The sequence below is a fragment of the Barbus barbus genome, assembly GCF_936440315.1.
Source record: "Barbus barbus genome assembly, chromosome: 35".
NCBI lineage: Eukaryota > Metazoa > Chordata > Actinopteri > Cypriniformes > Cyprinidae > Barbus > Barbus barbus.
This window is the reverse complement of record NC_136763.1, coordinates 18,166,412-18,185,952: the sequence shown is the minus strand read 5'-3', so window position 1 is coordinate 18,185,952 and position 19,541 is coordinate 18,166,412. Positions and strand designations below refer to the sequence as shown.

General features: G+C 36.7%; 2 protein-coding genes across 11 annotated transcripts in view; one reads left to right on the top strand and one right to left on the bottom strand.

The window, feature by feature from the left end:
- LOC306854862 (guanine nucleotide exchange factor DBS-like) overlaps nucleotides 1–19,541 on the top strand; it is a 72,500-nt gene that overhangs the window by 23,065 nt on the left and 29,894 nt on the right. For all 10 annotated transcript variants that reach the window (XM_079393132.1, XM_079393141.1, XM_079393136.1 and 7 more), the window contains exons 8-17: nucleotides 9–133; nucleotides 2,539–2,653; nucleotides 2,771–2,890; nucleotides 3,866–4,057; nucleotides 5,320–5,511; nucleotides 6,204–6,381; nucleotides 6,620–6,726; nucleotides 7,459–7,547; nucleotides 18,132–18,198; nucleotides 18,884–18,999. In XM_079393132.1, coding sequence (XP_079249258.1) covers nucleotides 9–133; nucleotides 2,539–2,653; nucleotides 2,771–2,890; nucleotides 3,866–4,057; nucleotides 5,320–5,511; nucleotides 6,204–6,381; nucleotides 6,620–6,726; nucleotides 7,459–7,547; nucleotides 18,132–18,198; nucleotides 18,884–18,999 — 1,301 coding nt within the window. The remainder of the gene's footprint in view (nucleotides 1–8; nucleotides 134–2,538; nucleotides 2,654–2,770; nucleotides 2,891–3,865; nucleotides 4,058–5,319; nucleotides 5,512–6,203; nucleotides 6,382–6,619; nucleotides 6,727–7,458; nucleotides 7,548–18,131; nucleotides 18,199–18,883; nucleotides 19,000–19,541) is intronic.
- On the bottom strand, nucleotides 12,238–16,751 carry LOC306854863 (lactosylceramide 1,3-N-acetyl-beta-D-glucosaminyltransferase A). The gene is made up of 2 exons (XM_079393142.1): nucleotides 16,629–16,751; nucleotides 12,238–14,798 (listed from the first exon to the last, which is right to left on the bottom strand). Exon 2 carries the CDS (start codon nucleotides 14,550–14,552, stop codon nucleotides 13,401–13,403), a length of 1,152 nt encoding a protein of 383 aa, XP_079249268.1. The 5' UTR covers nucleotides 14,553–14,798; nucleotides 16,629–16,751; the 3' UTR covers nucleotides 12,238–13,400.

Below are 19,541 nucleotides of genomic sequence, written 5' to 3'. Positions count from 1 at the left end.
CTGCACAGGATGAGCTCAGATTGGCTATAAAGCAAGGAAATACTTTGATGTCCTGTATCAAAGACCAGGCAAGCAAAACCGAGAGCCACATTTTGAACCCAGATGAGGTAGAGAACCAAACAACTGTTGAGAGGTTTGTCAAAAGATTTTGCCGAACACAAAAAGTTACACAATTAATTGACTGTTGGCAAAACCCGCCCACCCTTAGTTGCCATGACCGACAAACAATGCCGTTCTCAAACTACATATCATGTTCTCACACAGTGAGAAATACATTGCAGAGCAAAGAAGAAACTGACAACACACCGACAGAGAAGACAGAGCAGGTTACGTTTGATATGAAACAAGGTCTCAGGACCCTCAGCTTTTAAATTGAGTCATTTTTAAAGGAAGTCAAACAATAAATACCATTTTGTGGTTCTTCAATGTGTTGTGACAGATCACTGTATTGCCTCAGTTCAAACACATGAACCGATTGTCCTTTCATATGTACTTAATGCACGAAATGAACATGGATAAACATCAGAAAGTGTTTTATTTCAACTGCGGAACACACCATTTTTCAAGTTCAAGTCCACCGAGGTTATCTACTCTCCTGTCTGATTTGTGGTTAGTGGCTACTGGACATGGGCATCTATATATTTTCCGAGCCGACAATATAAAGTGAAACCTATAAAAATAGTTTTAAAAAAGTACATAGCGCCATAGTTTCATCACTTTGGAGTGTCGCAGTGACCGTCTTTTTGCAGTAAAGAACCTGTCATAGTTTGATGTGTGGGAAGATGATAGCGTCTCGGTTAACCTGCATTGAAAGCAGATGAGCGCACATGTGCATAAACAGCTCCCGATCGGGGCGAAGTTCATGGGATTTTGCAGTGGCCCCTCACTGCAGAACAGAGATACAGGGGACGGGGTTGGATCTACATCTAGGGGGTGGAGATTGGTAGGTTTAGTGGTGGGCATGGGTGGGTTTAGGGATCAGGGGACGGGGGACAGGTAGGTTTAGGTAAATGTAAGGTGGGAGGAGGTGGATCTAGATCCAACCACATCCCCTGGATCTTGTGTTCTGCAATGAGGACCATCTCGGATTTTGTCCACAGAATGATAAGACCACACGCTTTAACATATTATTTGATTATTTAACACTCAGTATTTAACTTAAGCACTGCAAGCCATGCATACAGCGCCGGACATGACATATTTTCTAGTACGCAAAACAAGTACTTTAAAGGAATACCTTAGCTTATTGCCATTACCGTGGCAGCCAACAACAGCACAGCTTAACCCTCCGCACATTTTTGTATTTAGCTAGACTGAAAATGTTTCAATTCAGTCGATATTTTTTACCCTGTTTTAACGTGTTTCTATGGAGACAGGCCGTAGGTGGTAAGATGGCGGATAGCAGCGGCAGCACATAATATCCACGTTCTGATTGATCATATCACCTGTCAATCAAGCTCTTTGCGAACGGTCAATTATAAAACTCTAGCTTAAAGGTGCTGTATGTAAGTTTTTGACTCTTCTGAAGCCAAAAAATAACATAATATGTTTGTAGATATTTAGGAAACATGTTATGTTTACATAGCTGTTTCTCTGAAAAATTATGCTATAGCCAGTAATTCTACTCCGAAATGTGCGTTCCGGGGGCGGAATGCCTTTGTTTTTGCAGGACCCATTTCAACCGCTAATCTTACGTTCTGCACCTTTAAGTAGAATCCCAGCTAACAAAAGAATGTTGGTAATGCAAGCATTCGATTTGAGCAGTTTGCTATTAGCTTTTGTGCTAAAGTTGTGTGAACATGAAGACCAGACCAGCTAGCAAAAATATGTTCTAAAAACATTTTGCTGACATTTCCATTCAGTTATGAAAATGTTATTTCTGAATGTTTTCTGAACACTCAAAAGCATTTCTTCTTGGTTATGCGAACGTTAAGGGAACATTCCATTTTATCATTTTGCAAACATCATGGATACGTTACTTTAGAATCTTTGAATGTTCAAAATAAGTAGTAATATTTAAAAACAACTAATACATTTCAGAGAAAGTTTTCCCTTTTGTGCTAACATTTTGATAACATTATTACAGTCCAGGTAACTTTGAACGCGTTCTATGATCGTTTTAATTATGCCGTAACGCATTTCTGAGTGGCTATGTGACATCGAGAATATGACATACGTAAGCAAAACAGAATATTGAATTTCTTGGAGATTTTAACCATTAGGAATGCAAATAAAGATCTTGATGGTGTCAGCTAATAAAGAAAGTCACCGAACAAGTTACATTCTGATGAAAGATAACGAGCAATTATTTAACTTGTACCATGAGTCATTCACAGTAGGAACATTAATAAAGTATTTTTGGACTTTGTTTTGAATTTACTGCCATTTCCTATTTTTTAACCAGACTTCAGTAGTTCTTGTTACAGTTGTGCTATTATTCTTTAAAGCCTGGTGTCATCTCATGTTCCTCTGTGAAATCTAATTCACTTCAACTTCTCTGACATGCACACTGTAAACGCGTTTGTTTGTTTGTCTCAGGTTGTTAGCACAGCTCGATGAGACGGAGAATGCGTTTGAACAGTTCTGGTCGAGGCATCACCTCAAATTAGAGCAGTGCTTACAATTACGGCACTTTGAGCAGGACTTCAGAGAGGTACGATGCAATGGATGTGCCTCTGTATACTTAGTAGACAGCCATTATACCAAATATCCCTGGAGCGGTTGAGTAGTCAACTAAGCTGAAATTGGTCTGTTGCATCTATTGTATCAGGTGAAAGTTTCTCTGGACGGCCTGACGGAGATCTTGCTGGGCCTGTCTGACACTGGGGACTGTGTGGCTCGGGTGGAACATCTACTGGGGGATCTGAAAACTTTGGAGGACAAAGCTCAGGTCCAAATCTTTTGAATCTCAAATCAGGCCTGGTATGCAAAGCAGTCCATTGAGTTTACATAGTGGGCTTACCAATAACCATTTGTTCTGCTGGCTGGGTTAAACCAGTAGTTTCCCCAGTCACTGTATATAATCCTATACACTACCGGTCAAATTAATAATCAAAATAAATGAATAATTGAATAATGCATATATATTTAAAGAAGTTTCTTGTGCTCACCAAGACTGCATTTATTTGATCAAAATGACAGTAGAATAAAATAACTGTAAAATAACACTTTTCTATTGTAATATATTGTAAAATATAATTTCTGTGATGGCAAGGATGCATTTTCAGCAGTCTTCAGTGTCACGTGATCCTTCAGAGATCATTCTAATTTTGATGCTCAAGAAACATTTCTTATTGTTGTATGTTGAAAACATTTGTGCTGCTTAATGTTTTTATTGAAACCATGAAAGACTACCATTCTAACGTTTGGATTAAGTAAAATAAGTAAAGTCATGTGACATTTAGAATATTTTAAAAAGACACAGTTGTATATTTTAATTTATTCACATTCATATATATTTGCATTTTTAATCGAATTTTTTTTATTTATTCAAATTAATCTTTCTTTTGTTTTTTGTTTAGTTTCCAAGGATTAAAAACAAAAGTGTATCTTGAAAAGATCAGCAGATCTAGTTACCAGGGCAGGTTTTGATATTGGTTCTGAACATGGAATGCTGGTGTCACTGCCAAGTTTTTTGAACTAACTTAACTCTACCATGCAACCAGATTGTCTAGAAAGATAAAGTATGTTAGAATGCCAAGCACACGGTAAATAGAACTGAACTTCAAGAACGAATAAAAGACAAAAACATAACCCATTGCTGTTGTTCTTATGATACTATGAGTCAATTACTAGTAACAGTCAAGATAGCATTGTAAATCATTCCTCATATGTTGAGCTTTATTGTGTTTATTGATCTGTACAGGAGTCTTTGGAGAAAGCTCAGCTTCACGCTCAGCATGGTGACCAGCTGATTCAAAGTGACCACTACGCCGTGGACTCCATCCGGCCGAAGTGTGTCGAACTGCGTCGGATCTGTGACGACTTCAGCAATGAGGCCAAAAAGAAACGTGACATTCTGACCAAATCACTTGAAATCCACAAACGAATCGACAAGGTTCGTGAAACAACACACATCCTGTCAAATTACCACACAGGCACCTTAACATTGAGTTTTTACCTTGGGGTGATTGATTCAAGACATGCCAAAGGTTTGATTTTGAGAGATGACATGCAGGTTGTCAGAAGACAAAGACATTTACAAAAAACAAAATTAAAACAGTGAAACTAGTTTCTGCATTATATATTTTTATTTAATTTTTTCGCCATTTTAGAACATTTTCTTTCATATAAGAGTAAAACAAGAAAAAGGTTAAGGAAAATAAAAATAATTTAAAACTATGAATTAATCAAATTATATTTTGTAGTGCATGTTAGAAGTGTGGCTTGGCAAAAAATTGCACAATTGTCCTTATGTATATACTATTATATTATCTATAAATATTCTGAATTAGCTTAATTTTATATTTTCTTTGAAGTTTTAATAATTTATGTGCTTTTGTTCCTTTTTAATGTTTTTTATTTATTTTTAATTATATATTTTAATTTCAGTTTTAGTACTTTTAGTACTGAAATTTCAACTTATTTATTTCAGATAGTTGCTAAGGCAACAGTTAAACATGTTCCTCATGTTTTTCAGGTTTAATCTGATTTTTGTTTTAAATTTTGTTTCAGATAAAAAAAATATATTTTTAATGCAAAACCAGGATTATTGAAGTATGTTTTACAAGAAAATAAAAATAAATTTGATTAAAATGTTGTTTAATTCAGTGTGTTTCTTCTTTGTAATTGTTTGTGAAATTTACACAAAAATAAATATGGTTTCTACATTTTGTTTTTAGTGTAGATGACAAATAAAACACCATCCCCCCCGGTTTCACAAACAAGGCTTAAGCCTAGTCTTAGACTAAAATGTAAATCTGAGCTGTTTCCCCCCCGGTTTCACAAACAAGGCTTAAGCCTAGTCTTAGACTAAAATGTAAATCTGAGCTGTTTCAACTGAAAGAATCAGTGCCTTTGTTTAGTCTTTAGAGGCACACCAGTAATGTTTTTTTTCTAAGGCACGTTTATAAAAATGACTTAAATGTCCTAATTGAACAATGGTCTAATCCTGGTTTAGGCTAAGCCCTGTCAGTGAAACCGGGTCCATGTGTGGGTGACTTAAATTTGATCTGTGTGTGTAGTAAAAAAAATTAAAACAATAAAAAAACTTTATTTTTATGGATATAATATCACCAAATTAAATGACCTGCACAGTTTTCAAATTGGGTCCAAGAGAAATAGATGCACTGATGTGCCTCTGTGTTTGTGTGTTGGCAGGTGAACCAGTGGTGTGAGAGTGGAGTGTATCTGTTGGCCTCTCAGGCTGTAGACAGGTGCCAGACACAGGAAGGTGCAGAAGCAGCGCTTCAGGACATCGAGCGGTACATGAATTCAGCCAAAGAGCAGCAGCTCAGTCACCTCAAAGACCTCAGCAGCCAGTATGAGATCATCCTCTCAGAGTGGGTCAAGGTACAAATGAAGCAGATTACAGTTGAATACATTTGTATACAGTCAAATCCAGAAGCCTACTTTTATTAATTAATCAAATTGATGGTAACTCTTTAAAATAAGATTCCATTTGTCTACATTTGTCAACTACATTAGTTAACATGAACTAGCAATGTAAAATTCTTCTAATAAAGAATAATGTTAATTTAAACGTACTAATAGATTTTTAAAATCAAAACTTTTATATTATGTTATATTTAATGAACCTGAGGTAATATGAACTATCAAAGAACAGCGGCATTTTATTAACTAACTGATTCTTATTGTGTTACCAAATTGTTTAATATAAAATACTATAAATTACATAATTATTACATTTAAAATATTGCAAATTATATTAATTTGTATTGAAATATTAACATCTCAGAATTTATAATGTATTTGATATATCCTCCTTTTAGTGACTGCAGCAGTTATGCTGCCTCATTTTTCATTATTCAGTGATTGACCAAGAAATTGTATTGAATATTACATATTTATAATTTATTTCAAATTTGGTTTAAATTTTTTCAAAAGGTTAAAACTAGATGAATCCCAGATTTTAAATTGTGTTTGAGATTTTTGGAGCTGTATCACTTTAGTTGTAATGATGCCGATCATCTGTTTCTGATAAATGGTTTTATATATAATCACTTTTATTTCGTCCCATGCAGAGCAAAGCTCAAACTGCTCTGAAAAGGCTGGATGACGTTCAAGAGATGTTTGAGAAAAGACATGCAAGTCTGAAAAAGCTTTCTGCAAAGCAAACAAGGCCAGTGCAACCAGTTGCACCTCGACCAGAATCTTCACCAAAACGCACTTCACCTAAAATCCCACATCACACTGCACCTAGTGAGTTTGAAAAAAACAACAAGTGTATGTTGACTGAAATGCATGCATGTCCAGACCACTAGTGGTTTTGTAGTATTTGTTTGTAATCTTGTAATCACTCAACCATTTTTTCCAGAAGCATGTCCTCATTTCAGTTTCATAACCTAAGGATTAAATGCTCAGGCTTTGTATCCTGAATTATTTAAGTGGAAAATATGAATGCGTTCCAGCTTGTTTAACTCGGTTTTAAACTCAACAGCATCAAATCGCAAAGCTACAGAAAACTCCTGCGCCAGTAAGCAGCCCAGTGATGCAGAGTTGGCAAAAAGGAAGAATATTCGAGCCAAAGCCAAAAGTGGCATCAAGGTATATCAGTTTGTGTCATTTACATGGTCAAATCTGAAATAAATGCCAAGTTCTGTCACGAAACTCTAGATGGTGCATGCTGATGGGTCGTTAATTCAAACTGATGATATTCCAGCGTTAAACTACTTGGTACAAGCTGATTGGTTTATGTTGCATACGCAACCAATGAGCTTGCTGCTTTACAATTAAATGGCTCGTTAGCATCCACTAAAGCATTTCGCAGCACGCTTTCAAAGTTCGTCTGAAACCCTCCACTTCCCCAGCTCCACCTGTACAGATCTACTATGGATTATTATATATGCTACTTGTGCAGCAGCAGTATGTCTTAAATACTCACAGCACCATATCTGCATATGTATTAGCAGTAGCAAGTTCCTATGCTTGTTTTGCAGCAGCAGCAGGAATAATATACAACTACAGCAATAAACAATAGCAGCAGCAATTTAGCAGCAGCAGCGTAGCAAATCTATTCCTCCAAGACCAAATACTGTACATTGTCTTATCGATTATCATGCTAAAATCTTCAGGGAGTTGTCATGATAGCAATATTTTGTTTAAACATCTAATAAGCATTTGTATGTATAAAAACCTAGTTAGCTTGGGATTAGATCTTGCCTTTAAAATATTTTACTGTATATCATTATTACACATTATACATTCAGCTCAAACATAGAGCCATTTTCTTTCATAGTTTTTTACCAGTGTGTTCTGTCTTCCTGTGGTTTCTCACAGATTGAGGTCATGCATGAAGGAGGGCAAGGGGGATCGAGTCTTGTCCTCATGAACAATGAAACAGAAGAGTCGCTTTCAAACAGACGCAGGTAAGAACATGTCTTCTGAGAAAGAGCGTCTCACAAGATAAGGTCAAGTATATTAAGTGGTGTCAGAGATTTTCTTTATGAAAAGTACAACACCGTTTTACCCACTTGAATTGATTTTCAGGGACTTATTTTATAGCTAGATTAAAATGTGTCTTGAACCTGTAAATTGAAATCAATTCATTTTAATTACTTTATCAATATGAACACATTTCTTCTCATGTTTATATATTTTATTAAGCCTTTTTCCCAGTTTAGTTATATTATAACTAAATATAGTATATAATATACATAATCATAAAATTATTACAGCAGAGCAACATTTATTCATTACTTGTTTTGCAGTTTAGTAGATATATGATCACAGACTTAAAGAGACCGTTCACCCGAAAATGAAAATTCACAATTCACTCAGCCTCAAGTTGTGCCAAACACATTCAACAACACTCATCTTTTGTGAAAATGGCCTATTCTGCTAATTCATAGCTTTCAGTCACGTGACCAGCTGTTAATTTTCTGTTTCACAGCCACAAATATTTAGATCACCTCTCAGAAGAATAAAACAAAGGTATGTGAACAAAATGCAAGTTTTAGCCAGTTTTGATCCATATTAAGCACCCGCGGCAATATTTCAATCAAAAACGTTGTAAAAACACTTAAAGTGCCGTAATATATTTAAAACAGTAATATTAAAAGATCAAATTCAGCAATCGCCATATTAATGATGCATAATTTATATGGACAATACAGATGAGGCCGGAATATGAACGCAATCTGCTTAATGGTTCAGTGTTTTCCTTATAACGGTTTTCTATGGGAAGCCATTTATTGTGAAACTTTGCACATTGTGTTTATATTCTGGCTTCATCTGCTTGCCTGTACAAAATAGACATAATCAATGAGGTGTTTCCTGAATTTCACCTTTTAATATCTGCGTTTTACTACATTACTACTTAATGCAAACTGTGTAAAAATAGCTGGCGGTCAGTGGAGCAAAGCTTCCTTTTGCCCTCCAGGTGGTCGTTCCTATAAGGGTGTGACGTCACTTGAAAACTATCTGTGACACACCAAAGCAGTGACTCGAACTCTAATGGTTTGGGATGACACACATTTGATCACATCTGATGCCATTTCTGAATGTGCAGCATTAACTAGTTTATTAACATCTTATATCTCACTCAGAACATACAGTACAGTACATCACATATCCAGTTAATGTATCAGGACACAGCAATGTTGACATCAAAAAGGTCATTTAGCTGATGGGTCTCCAATACTGTTACTTTGCATGATGCACTCTCTCTTGTATTTGCACTACCACAACTATGATCTCTAATTTCACAACTTGCTGCTTCTGCTTTTTACATTATATTCCGCCATATATAGGTGGTTTCTATAGTGTGGTGTAAATTGTGCATTTTTGCCCTGTAAAACCAGTGTTTGCAATATTACAATTATTACAATACCTTTCTCCCCAGCCTGGCACAAATGGCTCAATTAGTTCCAGGTTTGACGAAGGCCCGCCTTCCGAAAAACAAAATGTGTTGTGATTGGTTAGCTCTCCCAGTGCGTTGTGGTAGGCGAACAGATTAGATGGTGTTCCAGTACTGCCATGCCCCTTGCCAAAGCAGCAAGTTCTGTCTGCTCCGGTATGGTTAAGGATGGCGTCAATATTGGTATATCAATTTGAGCCGGATTCAGACCCCGAGAATATTGAACAAGAGGATCGCGCAGAACCTTTGCTCGCATGGATATAATCACGTTTTAGATACGATGTCAACAACCGCTTAAAAATAACTGCATTTACTATGTACAGAAAAGTGCAAAGGTGATATGTATTATGTTTATTGTTCTTTAATTCGAACATTATAACTTGAATTGCAGTGAAACTGTTATACAGTTGAATTTATTTATACCATAGTCTCATAACTGAAGTGTAAATTCTGCAGATTACATCATTGTCCAGTATTGTACTGTCAGTAATTTAAGTGGGAACTGCTCCGACTATCAGCAAAAGCTTTTTGGCGAAACCAGCACTGTGCTCCCTTATGTTGTGGAAGCTGTTCTCAGTAAAATGTGCAGCACACAGTACCAAATTGGGGTTATAATGCTCAGGAACAGAGTTAAAAATAAATTGCAACCACTGTTTCCTGACATTGTCCGCTTTAGGAAGGAAAAAGACGTTTGGGCACAGGAGTAAAAAAACTGTGTTTCTTTGACATGGCAAAAACGCTACAGCAGTATTTCTTCTTCGTCTTTATCTTGTCTGATGCACTCATCCAAGCTAACCAACCACGACCTTCGAATCTTCCCACCCCCTACCATTCGAATTTCCGTAGGCGGATTTATTTTAATGATATTCTAATGGGCAGCTTTGTGATATCACAACACCCGGAAAAAAAGTCTGTAGTCCAAATGAGCCGTTGGTTGTAGTTTTTGAAAAGGGATTTTTTTTTAAAACTAAATACCTCCCTTTGGAGTGGACTTTGAGATTTGTAACTTTGTAGATATTTTTTTATGCACAAACATACACACTACACACTGACTAAAATTCAAAAAGTGAAAATGCATAATAGGACCCCTTTAATATTTGGTATATTTTTTTAACTGCTACCAAACGGAATAGATGTATGTAATAAATTTGTTAAAGATATTTACGTAAGAAGTGAATATACCCACTTCCTCCTTTTTACACATTTGGCAGGCTACAAAGTTTCATGCATTACAAAACGTTCTACTCTCTGCTTTGCTGATTTCAAAAACAGGAACATTGGCCGCTCACATGTGCCGTTTCTTACATTACTCACTTCCTGTTTTAACAAAGAATTTCTTTAGTAATTCTGAAGATGTCTTCTTTTAACACATTCATGACTTAGTCACTCAGCCCCTGTCAGAGTATTAACCTTCTACATTTTTTATACCGTATTTAAGGAAACGTATACCAGGACATTATCCATTAAAGGGATAGTTCACTTAAAAATGTAAACTACCCCATGATTTACTCACCCTCAAGCCATCCTAGGTGTATATGACTTTTTTCTTTCAGACGAATACAATCGGAGTTATATTAAAATGTCCTGGCTCTTCCAAGCTTTGTAATGGCAGTGAATGGGTGTTGAGATTCCAAAAACAGAAGTCCAAAAAAGTAAAAGTGAAAAGTGATGTGGCCAATTATGGTTACCCATACTCAGAATTTGTGCTCTGCATTTAACCAAACCAAGCAGTTGGGGGTTCGGTGCCTTGCTCAAGGGCACCTCAGTCGTGGTATTGAAGGTGGAAGAGAGCGCTGTACATTCACTCCCCCCACCTACAATCCCTGCCGGACCTGAGACTTGAACTCGCAACCATTGTGTTACGACTCCGACTCTCTAACTCTAACCATTAGGCCACGGCTTCCTGAGTGCCTAAAAGGTGCATCCATCGATCATAAAAAGTGCTCCACACGGCTCTGTGGGTTAATAAAGGCCTTCTGAAGTGAATTGATGCGTATGTCTAAGAAAAATATCCATATTTTAAACTTTATAAACTGTAATCTCTATCTTCCGCTAACTGTCGCGTGTACATGAAAGAGTGGCGTTCCAGTAGATGACGTAGGCGTAGCATAAGAATATGCTAGTCTCACAAGAACCAAGTTGACAGCAAAGGAAATCCAGTCTCCTCTTGGCTTATATCAAAATTCTCTGTTATTTTTTTCTTTACAAATCCTCATTTTGTATCTTTAATTCGTGACCGGTGTTTTGTTTTGCTCTCTCCTCTGCGCTTCCGTGTTCGACACTTCTTACCGGAGCTTATGCTACGCCTATGTCCTATGTCATCTACTGGAACGCCACTCTCTCGTGAACGCATGAATGGTAATTTTCATTTTTGGGTGAACTATCCTTTTAATTTTTTACCCTAAAACAAACAACAAGGGAGCTTGTGTTTAGGGTTCAGATCGCACTATATTTGGAGAATAATGTATTGTAATTTTTTTTAAGTGGTGTTTATCGGTTTTTGCAAATAAACTCTTCACACACACACACACACACACACACGCACACACACACGCACACACACACACATATATATATATATATATATATATATATATATATATATATATATATATATATATATATATATATATATATATATATACGCACATACATATGCATATACATAATTTTGTTGTGAAATTACCACTGCATAAATGTGCTTGTGCATTTTAAGTGTGCATGCAAATTGATTGAACAAATAGGGAAATTACTTTATACTACACTGATATTAGCACTTGAGTCAAAGAACATACAGTGTTCTTTGTGGTTCATGTCCCCAACCACAAGCTCTGCTCTTTAGCATAACTTTACCGTGACAAAAAACAAAAAGACTGAACACGAACGGGTCTTTCTCTTTAAATAAATGAATAAATAACAAAACAGCACTTCATTTCTACATTTACTGTCCTGATCCAGCCTTAAGCATGCTGAGAACTAAAAATACCCTGTTTAATTTTAGTTAACGCACCTAAAGTGATTCATGTAGTTTCAACACAAATAGATTAGGTAAACACGCTGTTCACTAATTGTGTTTCTTTAGCTTATTATAATTACCTAAACTGAATGCGCAGCAAAAATAATTTGAGTATAGGTTTCGGCATTACTGTTGTTGTTAATATAATCTAGAATAAAAATGATACAAGAGGAGTCAAAGATAAGAGTCAAACTGCTTTAAAAATGATGGAATTAACACTTTAATTTATTTTAATTCAGAATGATAGTGGGAAATAAAAACACTTATGGCAATGTACATTTTTGGCAGTGTTTGCGCATTCTGAAGCTTCATTCTTCTTATTCTAATTATTCTCAGTGGTGATTATTATTATATTCTGTAATACAGTTTGTATTTGGTTGATGAGATTGGGGGTTAGTTGTCATGGTAATGATGTCACAATGCAATATATCTCAATAGGAATTGATATATTGTTGCAAAATGTAACTTCCTTCACAAGTAGCACCATCAGTTCATTAAAATGTCTGAAATCTTTAAGCAGAAGCATATGACATTTGCAACATGAAAGAAAGTTAAGACACACACTCTAATAGCATGCCACAGTGAAACATATACTTAGTAGCTAAATACAGTCTTAATGCATAGGATCTGAAACTAAGAATATACAAAAATGTCAAAGCCCATTTTCTCCAAACAATGGCTGTTATTAGGGCCGTAATTTTTTATTTTTTTTGCCAAGTGGCAGTATGTTCATGATGATGATTTTTTTTTTTAAATAAATAAATAAATGAATTAAATGCTAATATTGCTTTTAATATTAGTTTACTAGTATTAAGCATTAATTAAATGCTATTATTAATTTTCTCTTTATCCTTTTTTAGTTTTTTAATTCTCATTCTCAGTTCATGATAATTCTGTGTATTTTTCTTAACGGCAATCATACAATACAGTAAAATTACTATGATATTTTTTTCTACCATGACACATAAATTCTTTATTTGTCTCACAATACAGAGATGAGAAATCGTAAATTATGGTATTAAGAATTTGGTGGAAAAGTCTTAATATTTTCAGAATCACTTTATCCATTTGTATTTTATATTTACTCAATAATGTTTTTGGAGGGAAATAGAACCTTGACAGGTTTTGTGAGACACGTCATGTTAGATAACGTGCGTTTGAAGCTCTCTCGCCCGACACTGTCCATGATAAATAAATAAGTTAAAATAAAAAGAAAAGTTCAAAACAAATGCATAGGGCGCACAGCTTTTAACTTTATTGGGAACTGACAAAATATTTTACATTTAAAGCAAAAGTAAACAAAAGAGAGAGAAAAAGAAACAAATACTACTTGGACTTCATAGTGCGTCATGTAAAAGCTGCCATGCATGAATACGTGTTTGTAAAGTACGGCTTACAAAGCAGCGTCATTTTCACAGCCGTACAATACAGTTTCCCAACCAGTCCAGAAGAAATACTTTTTACCTGCGGGGCGGTTGCAACCTTCCATAGATACCTAATATCGTCCTCGTGCCCATGAGAGGTGATCATTTTTTCATAGATGCACGGGTGATAGGGCGTTTTCCCCTCACCCGAGAAATAAGCGTGTTCCTGAGGCAAGACGCCTGCTGCAATGGCACAGATACCCATGAAGACGTCATCGATATACATTGAGGCGTTCAGAGACAGTGTGGCCTGATAGATTTTGGCTGCCACATCGCCAGAGACCACGTACCCCGCCCCTGCGGTGTAATCTGGGTAGGAAGACCACTGGTACATGTCGAAGGGCATGTAGTATTTACTGTCCCTGCGGCGAACAGGAGGCGCCCCCCTGTGAACATGGCCGACCCAAAGGTTGCGCATGTTCTGTCTTCTGAGGTCCTGAAGGTAGTGCACCAGGTTGGGCAAATGGATGAAGACGTCGTCGTCCGCAGTCATGAGGAAGCGGGCATGGGCGCAGTTTTCGTGCGTCCAGCGGAACTGAAGCAGCAGTTTCACAGTGAGGTTGTGGAATGTGTCAAGGAAGTCCTGCTGAACCAAGTCACCATGGTTCATGTGCTCCTTGTGCAATTCCTCATGCAATTTGTCCTGCAGTGAGCTATCAAATCGCACCACAGGGTGAACTCCCATAGCAAACACTACTTTTACAATAACGCCCAGCTCGTGACTTATGTAGGACTCGTTGCCCCAAGTGGAGCGAATGGCCTGACGTCTTCTGAAGTTTCCTGGGGAGGACTTCACGAAGAGGAGAAGCAGCACGTCTTTGTCTTTACAAACTTCCTTATTGTTTAGCAAATAAGGGAAGCTACCAAACCTAGCGGCCTCCTTTGTGCTGACGCTGAGGCTTTTGTTGATGAAATCGTAGCTGTTGATTAGGTAGCGGTAGGAGTATGACTTCACGTGGCTCACGACGTTGTGGTCTACATGGTCCCAGCAAACCATAAGGACTGACATGACACAGCACATGGAGACAAGCTGTAGAAAATGCCATTTTCTCACCCTTCTGCAATTCATGAACATTCTGCTTAGCTGTGCACGCTCGCAACCCCCTCTCTCTTGTCAAGTCCAGTAATGCAATCCAGATGTACTGCTCTCTATGATTTTCCAGGACTGGGATTGCCTGAGTTCCATCGTAGTCATCTCAGTGCAAATGTGCTGGTAACCCAAAACATTTTCTGCCTTTTTGTGTCCTTTTTCTTACACTTTACACAAAACGTCAGTCGGTCAAGAAAATCCACTGTATGGCATTAACACTGCATTTGTGTTCTGTAAAAAAAGAAGAACATTTTTATTTCAAAACAGGGATTGCAATGATTTAAAACAAAAAATAATGATAAAGTAAAAGGACATACGACCAAGTATGGTGACCCATACTAGGAATTTGTGCTCTGCATTTAACCCATCCAAAGTGCACACATACACAGCAGTGAAAACACACACACCATGAACACACACCCGGAGCAGTGGGCAGCCATTTATGCTGTGGCGCCCGGGGAGCAGTTGGGGGTTCAGTGCCTTGCTCAAGGGTCCCACCTCAGTCGTGGTATTGAGGGTGGAGAGAGCGCTGGACATTCATTCACTCCCCCCACCTACAATCCCTGCCGGCCTGAGACTCAAATTCGCAACCTTTGGGTTATGAGTCTGACTCTCTAACAATTAGGCCACGACTTCCCTAAAAATGTAATGTATATATTAATATATTAAATTCTAAACACTGTTTGTGTGTATTTACACACACACTAGCATTAATGACTTTTTTTTTTTTGAAAGAAGCTTCTTAGATGCTAACCAGGGCTGTTTTTATTTGATCAAAAATACAGGAAAAACATAAATATAAACTGAAATATGATTACAATTTAAAATGACTGTTTTCTATTTGTATATATTTTAGATTCTTGTGATGGCAAAGCTGAAATTTCAGCTGCCAACAGTCTTCAGTGTCACTTGATCCTTCAGAAATAATTTCTGATATTTTCAATCCTTCAGAATTCTTTTTTTCAGGATTCTTTGCTGAATAGAAAATTCAAAAGAACTGTTTATTTGAACTGGAAAACTTTTGAAGACTTTACTGTCACTTTTGATCAATTTAATGCATCCTTGCTATAAAAAAAAAAAAAAACCTTTAAATTTCTCAAAAAAACAAAAACAAAAAATCTTTTAATTTCATGGCAGTCACATATAAGCCATTTGCTTTCAAAACAACTTTCCTGTTTAACAAATGCTGCCTGTTTGCATCATTTGTTGCGAGAGCTCATTGAAAACCTTGACCATGTGGGGAAACTCGGCGAATCGATCTTGTGAATGAAAGCAATTGTCGACTCAGCGCTATGCTGAATAAAAGGATTTAAACCACGAACACGCTGATGTGCTGAGTGCTGTACAAAACATTCATGACCGCGAAAAGATCATTACAGCAGCAAATCTACTCAAAAGGCACAACCCAACAACAATGCATGTCATAATATCCCACAGCCTAAACAGCCGAGTGCCAGGAGACAAACTGGATCATCTGCTCAAACCAGCCGCTCTGTGCAATTATTGGTTTCACATTAATCTGCATGACCATCCATCCCATTGTTAGTCATTCTGATCAAAACTTGCCTAAGAATGAAATATGTATTACAAATAAATTTATATGTAAAAAGATTGTTAATGTAGATTTTAATACATTCTGCTTTGCTTTTCAAGTGAAACTGGTTTCCTTTTCTAACCTTCACTCACATTTTAATTTTCACATGTGAATTTATTCAGCAATTTCAACATTGTATCGTGCTAACATGCCTTTAAAAAGTCAATTTAATCTTCATGACCTGTTCAACTACTCTGTTTAATATAATACATCACCTTAGCTAACAGTTTTGCCCACTATATCTCAGTGATCACAGACTGGTTTCATCAGAAAAAAAAAGTCTTGGTGTTTTCATTCTTTCTTTTGTTTTTCATTCAATACTCAGACGCCAGAGTAACGGTGTAAATTTAGCATGAGGTGTCTAACGCTCGACATACCAGTGGAAAGACATTTTGTATTTTGTAGCTTTGTTTTTTCATAAAGATCTCCACACAGAAACTCTGCTTAGTCAAAAACAAAGGACTTACCGTTGAGGTCCATCCACAGTGTAGTAAATGTGCAAAAGTGTTTGTTTTTAAGCTCTGGACCTCAGTTGTATTATGGCAGCTGTACTGAAAGCAGTAGTGTGTAGCTGCTGGTGGAGCTTGTATTTGAACAGGAGTGTTTCCTGATGGGTGGGGAGAGGGAAAAGTGCATGCCTCTTTTTTTAACACTGGTCAACGTTATCATACGAACAATCTGTGAAAAGAGAGACTTCTCTGACAGAATCGTGGAATTTGGGTCATCTGATTCACATAAGCAAGCTACACCTCAGCACAATAAATGCAATTCATCTGAGTTAGAGGAGAAGTGGATAAGACCAAATAAGATGCAATAAAATCTGATTTCTGAAGGGTCATTTGAGGTGTTGCAGTAGCTAGGATGTTATAGGAAGAACTAAATGTTTAAGACTAGTAACTGAGACAGAAGTGAAAACTGAGCTGCCCTTTTGTTTGTTATTTCCAGATGATGTTTCATTTACATTTAGTCATTTAGCAGACACTTTTATCCAAAGCGACTTACAAATCAAGCAATCAAAATCAACAAAAGAGCAATGATATGCAAGTGCTATAACAAGTCTCAGTTGAGTTAGTTTAACAGTACACGTAGCAAGGTTTGTTTTATTAAATTATATAATAAATAAAAAGAAAACAGATAGAATAGAAAAAAATAGGGCAAGCTAGTGTCAGAGGCCTTTTTTGATTGTTAATTGTATAATAAATAAAAAGAAAACAAATAGATAGAATACAAAAAGATTAGAAAAGCTTTTGTTGTTGTTTTTAAAAAAAATATAGAATTAGAAAAGAGAGAGCAAGAGTTAGAGGGTCAAATAAAGATGGAAGAGATGTTTCAGTACTCCAAATTTGCAAAAATGCAAAGCAGTTCAAATATTTGACAAACGTTACCTTCTGCTATAAAGTTGAATGGCTATATGAGAGTCATGTTCATACTGAAGCTTCAGTCTTAACCCTTTCACACGTGAGTTTAAAATATACCAGCTGAGCCACCAGGAGGAGTTTTGTTTAAGCGACGTTATTTTAGAATGTTTAGCCTTATTGTTTCCATGGCGACGCGTTATGCTTGTCATGTGACGCATTTTTTATTAGTAATATTCACAAATATATATATTATGTTATTATTAAATATCTGATATTCCAATTCTGAAATATGTGCAAGTAAATGTATTTGGTACAGTGTTTAAATACCTTTTATAATGATCGCGTTAGTTGAACTATACCGGGTGATGGGCACCGCCATGTTAGTTCGCGCTGAATAAGACGTGTGCTATTTACAACACCTAAATTACGCAAAGATATTTGTGAGGGAACGCAAACGTTTTGTGAGGGAACGCAAAGATATTTGTGAGGGAACGCAAAAGTTTTGCAAGAGAACGCAAAACATTTGAAAAATATTTTTTCCACTCACCCCAAATTTTTCCCACCACTATGTCCCTTAAAGGGTTGCTTTATTCTTTTGCCCTTTCTCAACAGCCACATAATGAATGAATTGATTGAGACAGAGAGGCTGTACGTGGAAGAGCTGCAGAGCATCATAGAGGTACGTGTCTGAAATGAAAGAAACAGGAAATGTTGCAAAAATGTTGCAATTTGGCTGGCACACGTTGTAAATTCATGTACTGTTGACTTTTCTTTTGAGAAACGGACCCTTTTATTTAGCAATGTTGCATTAAATTGATAATTGACAGTATAGACATCACAGCGAATGCAAATTAATTAAAATGGTTTTCTTTTGATTTTTTTGTTTGTTTGTTGTTGTTCATCTAAGAATCATGAAAAAAATGCACCACACTTTCCACGAAAATATGAAGCAGCACAATTGTTTTCAACATTGATAATAATAAGAATGCCTCTTGAGCAGAAAATCAGCATATTAGAATGATTTCTGAAGAATCGTGTGATGCTAAAAATAGCACAGAATGTTGAAAATTCAGTTTTGCATCATAGTAATAAATTACATTTTTAAAACATTAAAAGGTTGTAATAATGTTTCAAAAATCTCACACAGCTCATACAAATCACAAAAAAAAGAGACTGATTTTTAGCAGCCGGTCCTAGTTCGTGATTTGTCAGATTAATAAGTATTTGCTATAGTTCAGTTGTTCGTCTAATGAAAATGTATGTCAAAACAAGTGCATCAGCTATAGATATATCAGTTAAATATCTGTGGTACAGTTTTGAAATATTTGACTGTGGTTTTGTTTGTCATGTTTATTTTTATGCAGGGATATGCCGCTGCACTGGATGACCCTGAGCTGATCTATTTGATCCCACCATCTTTGGAAAACAAGAAGGAAGTACTCTTTGGAAATCTGACTGAAATCTACGAATTTCACCAGAAGTAAGGATTATCTGACACGTCATAATTTCCAACTTAAGGACATTAGAGGCAGTTGCTAGCTACTCAGAACTAAGGTAGACCACAAACTTGCTACCATACCAGTTGGTTGATCAGTTTGCACCAGCTACATAGAAACCAGCTGCCATGTTTCAAAACCCGCTAGCAGCTCAAGCTGGAATTTCCTGAAGGGACTGTTCCCATGTCTAGTATATGACCCTCCCCCAACGTGACCCCACATTCCTGACGAGGCTCTTAGGACAACTGGTTAGGTTAGTTTCTTTTCCGATGCTTCCCTATAGTGGAAACTTCACACCCAAATCATCTTATCCAAAATATATTTTTGTATAGTGAGCCAGAGACAAACAATAGTGTGTCGGGAATGGGGGTGTGGTGGGTTTTGTGGCTTGTGATATTAGATTGTCACTAAAATTCCATAGGGGTTGGCTGGCCCGTTGTTTGGCTGGCCTCATGCTACCGATTATTGTTGTAGAGTTCATTGTCTCCCACCTGGCGTCGGGTTACAGCAAAGTCCAGGATTATGA